General features: G+C 49.5%; 1 protein-coding gene across 1 annotated transcript; it reads right to left on the bottom strand.

Moving 5' to 3' along the window:
- Positions 1-304: 304 nt before the first annotated feature.
- Positions 305-1115, bottom strand: LOC123099662 (E3 ubiquitin-protein ligase SINA-like 4; the record flags this gene model as incomplete). Its single annotated transcript, XM_044521780.1, has 2 exons — positions 305-993; positions 1076-1115. Coding segments are annotated over 2 exons (729 nt in total), but the record flags the coding sequence as incomplete, so codon positions are not given.
- Between the last annotated feature and the right edge of the window lie 7742 nt (positions 1116-8857).

Genomic DNA, 8857 nt, shown 5'->3' with positions numbered 1-8857 from the left:
CTTTGATGTGTCGTGTCAACTCGCACAAGTATGCAACACTTCCTGAACAAACAAGCATATAAGCTGTTGTACTTACTTCTTATAAGCTGTTATACTTCTTACCCAAAGGATCTTTATATCCAACAGACAAAAAATATCCGTTCAACTGTTGGAAATTACTCTAACTGTTGATCTGATGTCGAAGTAATTGCTGCATCACCACCAAAGCCGACCATCTCTTAAGCTAAAGTAGACCGAGCTAACCCCTATATTAGCATATTACTAAGATAAACAGAAGGCACTGTAGAATCATTTAGGATGTGAGCTTGTCAATCTGAATGTGGAGGGACACCAGCTTAGCCCCGACCAGCAGCTTGGGCGGAACTGTGAAGAAGGTCAGCTCGTGCACGGCGACGTCGCCGGGATCCTTGCTGCTTGTCACCTCCATTTCCACCTTGACGGCGTCGGTCCTGCCTTTGAGCTCCCCCGGCGGGCCGTTTGCCCACAACTTGGCCATGTAGTGTGGCAGTGGGGACGACCCCGCTCTGATGCAGACGGCCGACACGGCGATAGGCGCGTCGATGTCGAGCACACCGCCGACCAAGAAAAATGCGCGGCCGTCCTCCTCCGCGAACAGCAAGAGCCGTGGCTCCGACAGTGGCACTTGCAGCTGGAGCACCTTGCCGTACTGGATCCTGTGCACGGGCATGGGATGCACGGTGCTGATGTGGTGGGAGAGCGTCGGCGGCGGGCCTTCATAGCCGCAGACGGGCACGGGGCATTTGCAGGGCGCGAGCGGACACACGCTCTGGTGATCGGCGAGCTTGTGGTAAGTGACGCAGAGCCCACAGCCTTCGTGCGGGCACTCCACCCTCACCGAGGAGAGGACGACGTCCACCGCCGTGTTCCGCATGTCGAAGCCACCGCCGCGCTCACACTTCTGGCACTGCCGCTGGTTCCCGGGGCGCTCGAGGTGGCAGTCCGCGCAGGCCAGGTGCCCTCCCTTGCACCGCACAAATCAATCGAACAACACATCAATCAAGAAACCTGCACCTTACTCGATCAGCCGAACGGAGGAGGTGTATTCGAACCTCATGCACTGGAGGCTTCAAGGGGCGGAGGCACAAGGGGCAGTGGAGCAAGGTGAGGTCCATCGAGACCATAGAGAGCTCCATCGTCGGGTCCTGTTCCGTCTGCATGATCTCGCCCTCCTTGTGCACAACCACTCTCGCTTTATTAGGGCCGGGGCATTACAAAGCTTTACCGTCACATATTCATACTACTTCAAGGTGCATTAAATCAACACATGCAAGTATCAAAAGGAGAGTCACGACATGCATGCATGCGTTGTAATTAATGCATCGGTAAACACAAATTATTGAAATATATCGAGTGCAGTGCTTTGATGTGTCGTGTCATCGCCTTAACAGCACCTGCCTTTGGCTGCATGACAGGTGGGCCACCCACCTGTTGGGCCCACCTGTCATAGACGCAAAGGCAGGAGCAGTAAGTCAATGAAGCTGTGTCCCTCCCTCGCCCATGAGCATGGTGGCTGGCAGGACTAGGAGAAGCTTTCGTTCGCTACAAGCTCTCCCTCCCGCACGCGGTGGACATGCAGCAGTTCAATCAGTGTCAGATGGCCAGAAGCATACTGTAGTACTCCTTCACTGCAGTAGTACTCCATCATTGTTTGACTTCCCAAAGAGGTGAAGAGCCAAGCGCAGCCCGGACGCTCATGTGGCAGTTTCATGTGTAGAGTAGTCTAGGATAGCGTGTACCGTGCATGTAAGCTTAAAATCGTTGGGGTCGGCTCCATGCTTTTTTATTAAAATAATCTTCTGGCCCTACCTGTCATCCTGGTGATTCTAGTTTGCACGCTCATCTGGTCAAGGTAGGAATATATATTTTAATTTGTGGTGGGGTAAATGTTAGAGGTTGCAGCAAATGGAGTATTGTACACTGCGGGTCTTTCAGCCAAGTTTAGAGGCAACCATGTGGGGCCAGTGCTATGATGTGTCGCGTCAACTCGTACAACGAGGAGAAGCTTGATTTTACTACTACACGCCTTCTCCCTCGCCCATGCGCGCGGTGGCTCGCAGACGAGGACAGGCTTTTGCTTATAGTAACAAGCTATCCCTCCCGCTCGCGGTGGACGGACATGCAGCAGTGGATTCGATACTGTAGAAGGAGTAGTAGTAACATCATTGTTCGTCTTCTCGAAGAGGCAAAGAGCCAAGCGCAACCCGAACGTGGCAGTTGCGAACCTTGGAGCACACATATAAAAAAAACAAGACCAACCCGGGCTAGACTAGCCTGTTGGCATTTTTTTATAGAAGAAAACTCTGTGAGCACCAAACGCTCAAGCCGAGACTTGAACCCTGCTGGGCTGGCTGCGAACTCCCGCGCCTTGCCAACTGAGCTATGCTCAGTTCTCAGGAGCATGCATATAGGCAGGCTCTTGCATGAGACAAAATTGCTATGTGAGCCCACTATTACTTGCTAGTAGTATAGCCCTGTAAACCAGAAAGGAGTATTTGCCTTTCTAGAGATTTCAACAAGTGACTAGACTACACCGAGATGGAGTACATATGGAGCAAAATGAGTGAATCTACACCGTAAATAAATATGTAGTTCTCTCGTTTCCTCTCCGCCTTGGTCGCGGTGCACAATATTGAGTATAATAGTACTATCATCTTGAAATTTACGAAGTCACCATAGGCACCTCGTCGTCGACGGGAACGTCTCTTGACACGCGGTAGATGCGAGCGGCAGTCGCCTCCATAGGTGCTTGAATGCCAAGGTGGGAGAGGGTAGCGGTTCCCGAGACATTGAACGGTCAATGATGCATCCTCAAATTACATGCAGAGGGAATTAATTGGAGAAGCAGAATAGAGCCAGCACGATGTGAATGCAACAGAGTTTGGATTCTCATATAAAGGCGCCCCACCACTCCAATCCATCTACTAGTCTCTACGCAACACTGCTCACTCCAATCCAAGACCAAGTGACCAGAAGCCAGAAGCACCTATGGAGGCGATGGACGCCAGCGGCAGTCGGCTATGCCAAATCATCCAAGGCGCCGCCTGTGGCCCGCACCACGCATCGTTTCCAGATGGTGCTGGCGACCGCCGGTGTCATAGCCCTCGCCGACGCCGGCTTCGCCTCTCGCATGGACGACATGATGGTCAACTCCATCCGCAAGTTCACCGCCCTCAAGAAGCGCAGACGACCTTGCTGTACTACTCCAGCCCGTGCGCCCAGGCTCCTCATTGCCTGCCACCCTCATCGGCCTCCATGGTGATGAACTCTTTCAAGCCCTGGTGGCCCTGCAGGTGCCGGAGGTCGCGGCAAAGAATGTGCACCTCGAGGCCACACTCGTCGGGCAGCGCCTCACCATGCAAGAAACCGTCGACCTGCACATCCACGTCTATGAGGAAATCTTCTACATAGGCCACTACAAGGCCAGCAAGGATGGAAAGACGTTGGCCTTCTTCCAGCGGCTGGAATCTTTGGTCGCCATTGTTCAGAAGCACGTCGAACTGGCCACGAAAGCCGCTGCTACTTAGCCGCCGTTCGGTGGGCCGGCGCCCTGAGTCGAGGAGGTGGACGTCGTCAATGGATGCATCTCTTCTTCTTGCCTCCTGTAACCAGCACTGCATTGCCTCGTGGCCTTAATATTTTATTAGTATAGGAGTATATGGCATTTTTATTCCAGTAGTAACGTTTTCACTGTGAGGTGGGGCCGCAGTTGAGCAAACCGACCATCGGCAAATCCCCACCCCGCCCACCGGGCGTCAGCTATGTTTAGAATTAGAAGAGAGAAACGAGGGAGAAGAGCTAGCTGTAGCACAGACGCTATTGTCAGATGGGACTTGCGTTGATAGAATAGGAGTACTAAGTGTTGGAAATATTCCCTAGAGGCAATAATAAAATGGTTATTATTATATTTCCTTGTTCATGATAATTGTCTGTTGTTCATGCTATAATTGTGTTATCCAGAAATCGTAATACATGTGTGAATACATAGACCACAACATGTCCCTAGTGAGCCTCTAGTTGACTAGCTCGTTGATCAACAGATAGTCATGATTTCCTGACTATGGACATTGGATGTCATTGATAACGGGATCACATCATTAGGAGAATGATGTGATGGACAAGACCCAATCCTAAGCATAGCACAAGATTGTGTAGTTCGTTTGCTAGAGCTTTTCCAAATGTCAAGTATCATTTCCTTAGACCATGAGATTGTGCAACTCCCGGATACCATAGGAGTGCTTTGGGTGTGCCAAACGTCACAACGTAACTGGGTGGCTATAAAGGTGCACTACGGGTATCTTCGAAAGTGTCTGTTGGGTTGGCACGAATCGAGACTGGGATTTGTCACTCCGTATGACGGAGAGGTATCTCTGGGCCCACTCGGTAATGCATCATCATAATGAGCTCAATGTGACCAAGTGTTTGGTCACGAGATCATGCATTACGGTACGAGTAAAGTGACTTGCCGGTAACGAGATTGAACAAGGTATTGGGATACCGACGATCGAATCTCGGGCAAGTAACGTACCGATTGACAAAGGGAATTGTATACGGGATTGATTGAATCCTCGACATCGTGGTTCATCCGATGAGATCATCGTGGAACATGTGGGAGCCAACATGGGTATCCAGATCCCGCTGTTGGTTATTGACCGGAGAGTCGTCTCGGTCATGTCTGCATGTCTCCCGAACCCGTAGGGTCTACACACTTAAGGTTCGGTGATGCTAGGGTTGTAGAGATATTAGTATGCGGAAATCCGAAAGTCGTTCGGAGTCCCGGATGAGATCCCGGACATCACGAGGAGTTCCGGAATGGTCCGGAGGTGAGGAATTGTATATAGGAAGTCCAGTTTCGGCCACCGGGAAAGTTTCGGGGGTCACTGGTATTGTACCGGGACCACTAGAAGGGTCCCGGGGGGGTCCACCGGGTGGGGCACCTATCCCGGAGGAAGGGGAACCAGCCCCTGGTGGGCTGGTGCGCCCCCCTTGGGCCTCCCCTTGCGCCTAGGGTTGGAAACCCTAGGGGTGGGGGGCGCCCCACTTGGCTTGGGGGGCAAGCCACCCCCTTGGCCGCCGCCCCCCTTGGAGATTGGATCTCCTAGGGCCGGCGCCCCCCAGGGGCCCTATATAAAGAGGGGGGGGGGGAGGGAGGGCAGCCGCACCTAAGCGCCTGGCGCCTCCCTCTCCCTCCCGTGACACCTCTCCTTCTCGCTGAGCTTGGCGAAGCCCTGCCGAGATCCCCGCTGCTTCCACCACCACGCCGTCGTGCTGCTGGATCTCCATCAACCTCTCCCTCCCCCTTGCTGGATCAAGAAGGAGGAGACGTCTTCCCCAACCGTATGTGTGTTGAACGCGGAGGTGCCGTCCGTTCGGCGCTCGGTCATCAGTGATTTGGATAACGACGAGTACGACTCCATCAACCCCGTTCACTTGAACGCTTCCGCTCGCGATCTACAAGGGTATGTAGATGCACTCTTTTCCCTCTCGTTGATAGAAGACTCCATAGATTGTTCTTGGTGATGCGTAGAATTTTTTTAATTTCTGCAACGATCTCCAACAGTGGCATCATGAGCTAGGTCTATGCGTAGTTTCTATGCACGAGTAGAACACAAACTTGTTGTGGGCGTAGATGTTGTCAATTTTCTTGCCACTACTAGTATTATCTTGTTTCGGCGGCATCGTGGGATGAAGCGGCCCGGACCGACCTTACACGTACGCTTACGTGAGACAGGTTCCACCGACTGACATGCACTAGTTGCATAAGGTGGCTAGCGGGTGTCTGTCTCTCCCACTTTAGTTGAATCGGATTCGATGAAAAGGGTCCTTATGAAGGGTAAATAGAAGTTTGCATATCACGTTGTGGTTTTACGTAGGTAAGAATCGTTCTTGCTAGAAACCTATAGAAGCCACGTAAAAACATGCAACAACAATTAGAGGACGTCTAACTTGTTTTTGCAGCATATGCCATGTGATGTGATATGGCCAAAAGGATGTGATGAATGAAATATATGCGATGTATGAGATTGATCATGTTCTTGTAATAGGAATCACGACTTGCATGTCGATGAGTATGACAAGCGGCAGGAGCCATAGGAGTTGTCTTTATTTTTTGTATGACCTGCGTGTCATTGAATAACGCCATGTAAATCACTTTACTTTATTGCTAAACACGTTAGCCATAGAAGTAGAAGTAATCGTTGGCGTGACAACTTCATGAAGACACGATGATGGAGATCATGATGATGGAGATCATGGTGTCATGCCGGTGACGAAGATGATCATGGCGCCCCGAAGATGGAGATCAAAGGAGCAATATGATACTGGCCATATCATGTCACTATTTGATTGCATGTGATGTTTATCATGTTTTACATCTTATTTGCTTAGAACGACGGTAGCTTAAATAAGATGATCCCTCGCAATAATTTCAAGAAAGTGTTCCCCCTAACTGTGCACCGTTGCGAAGGTTCGTTGTTTCGAAGCACCACGTGATGATCGGGTGTGATAGAGTCTAACGTTCGAATACAACGGGTGTAAGCCAGATTTGCACACGCAATACACTTAGGTTGACTTGACGAGCCTAGCATGTACAGACATGGCCTCGGAACACGGAAGACCGAAAGGTCGAGCATGAGTCGTATAGAAGATACGATCAACATGAAGATGTTCACCGATGTTGACTAGTCCGTCTCACGTGATGATCGGACACGGCCTAGTTGACTCGGATCATGTTTCACTTAGATGACTAGAGGGATGTCTATCCGAGTGGGAGTTCTTTGAATAATTTGATTAGATTAACTTAATTATCATGAACTTAGTCTAAAATCTTTACAATATGTCTTGTAGATCAAATCCACGCTAATGTTGCCCTCAACTTCAACGCGTTCCTAGAGAAAACCAAGCTGAAAGATGATGGCAGCAACTATACGGACTGGGTCCGGAACCTGAGGATCATCCTCATAGCTGCCAAGAAAGATTATGTCCTAGAAGCACCGCTAGGTGACGCACCCATCCCAGAGAACCAAGACGTTATGAACGCTTGGCAGCGGCGTGCTGATGATTACTCCCTCGTTCAGTGCGGCATGCTTTACAGCTTAGAACCGGGGCTCCAAAAGCGTTTTGAGCAACACGGAGCATATGAGATGTTCGAAGAGCTGAAAATGGTTTTCCAAGCTCATGCCCGGGTCGAGAGATATGAAGTCTCCGACAAGTTCTTCAGTTGTAAGATGGAGGAAAATAGTTCTGTCAGTGAGCACATACTCAAAATGTCTGGGTTACACAACCGCTTGACTCAGCTGGGAGTTAATCTCCCGGTTGACGCGGTCATTGACAGAATCCTTCAGTCGCTTCCACCGAGCTACAAGAGCTTTGTGATGAACTTCAATATGTAGGGGATGGAAAAGACCATTCCTGAGGTATATTCAATGCTGAAATCAGCGGAGGTGGAGATCAAAAGGGAACATCAAGTGTTGATAGTGAATAAAACCACTAAGTTCAAGAAAGGCAAGGGTAAGAAGAACTTTAAGAAGGACGGCAAGGGAGTTGCCACGCCCGGTAAGCCAGTTGCCGGGAAGAAGCCAAAGAATGGACCCAAGCCTGAGTGCTTTTATTGCAAGGGAAGTGGTCACTGGAAGCGGAACTGCCCCAAATATTTAGCGGACAAGAAGAAGGCCGGCAACACCCAAGGTATATGTGATATACAAGTAATTGATGTGTACCTTACCAGTACTCGTAGTAGCTCCTGGGTATTTGATACCGGTGCGGTTGCTCATATTTGTACCTCAAAGCAGGAGCTGCGGAATAAACGGAGACTGGCAAAGGACGAGGTGACGATGCGCGTCAGGAATGGTTCCAAGGTCGATGTGATCGCCGTCGGCACGCTACCTCTACATTTACCTACGGGATTAGTTTTAAACCTCAATAATTGTTATTTAGTGCCAGCTTTGAGCATGAACATTGTATCAGGATCTCGTTTAATTCGAGATGGCTACTCATTTAAATCCGAGAATAATGGTTGTTCTATTTATATGAGAGATATGTTTTATGGTCATGCCCCGCTGGTTAATGGTTTATTCTTAATGAATCTCGAACGTAGTGTTACACATATTCATAGTGTGAGTACCAAAAGATGTAAGGTTGATAATGATAGTCCCACATACTTGTGGCACTGCCGTCTTGGTCACATTGGTGTCAAGCGCATGAAGAAGCTCCATGTTGATGGACTTTTAGAGTCTCTTGATTACGAATCATTTGACACATGCGAACCATGCCTCATGGGTAAGATGACCAAGACTCCGTTCTCCGGAACAATGGAGCGAGCAACCAACTTATTGGAAATCATACATACTGATGTGTGCGGTCCAATGAGTGTTGAGGCTCGCGGTGGCTATCGTTATGTTCTCACTCTCACTGATGACTTGAGTAGATATGGGTATGTCTACCTAATCAAACACAAGTCTGAGACCTTTGAAAAGTTCAAGGAATTTGAGAGTGAGGTTGAGAATCAACGTGACAGGAAAATAAAGTTCTTACGATCAGATCGTGGAGGGGAATTTTTGAGTCACGAATTTGGCACACACTTAAGGAAATGTGGAATAGTTTCACAACTCACGCCGCCTGGAACACCTCAGCGAAATGGTGTGTCCGAACGTCGTAATCGCACTCTATTGGATATGGTGCGATCTATGATGTCTCTTACCGATCTACCGCTCTCTTTTTGGGGCTATGCTTTAGAGACTGCCGCATTCACTTTAAATAGGGCTCCATCGAAATCCGTTGAGACGACACCGTATGAATTATGGTTTGGGAAGAAACCTAAGCTGTCGTTTCTAAAAGTTTG

Source organism: Triticum aestivum, chromosome 4D (assembly GCF_018294505.1).
Source record: "Triticum aestivum cultivar Chinese Spring chromosome 4D, IWGSC CS RefSeq v2.1, whole genome shotgun sequence".
Lineage (NCBI taxonomy): Eukaryota > Viridiplantae > Streptophyta > Magnoliopsida > Poales > Poaceae > Triticum > Triticum aestivum.
Note: the sequence above shows the minus strand (reverse complement) of the source record. Positions and strands in the feature narration are given on the sequence as shown.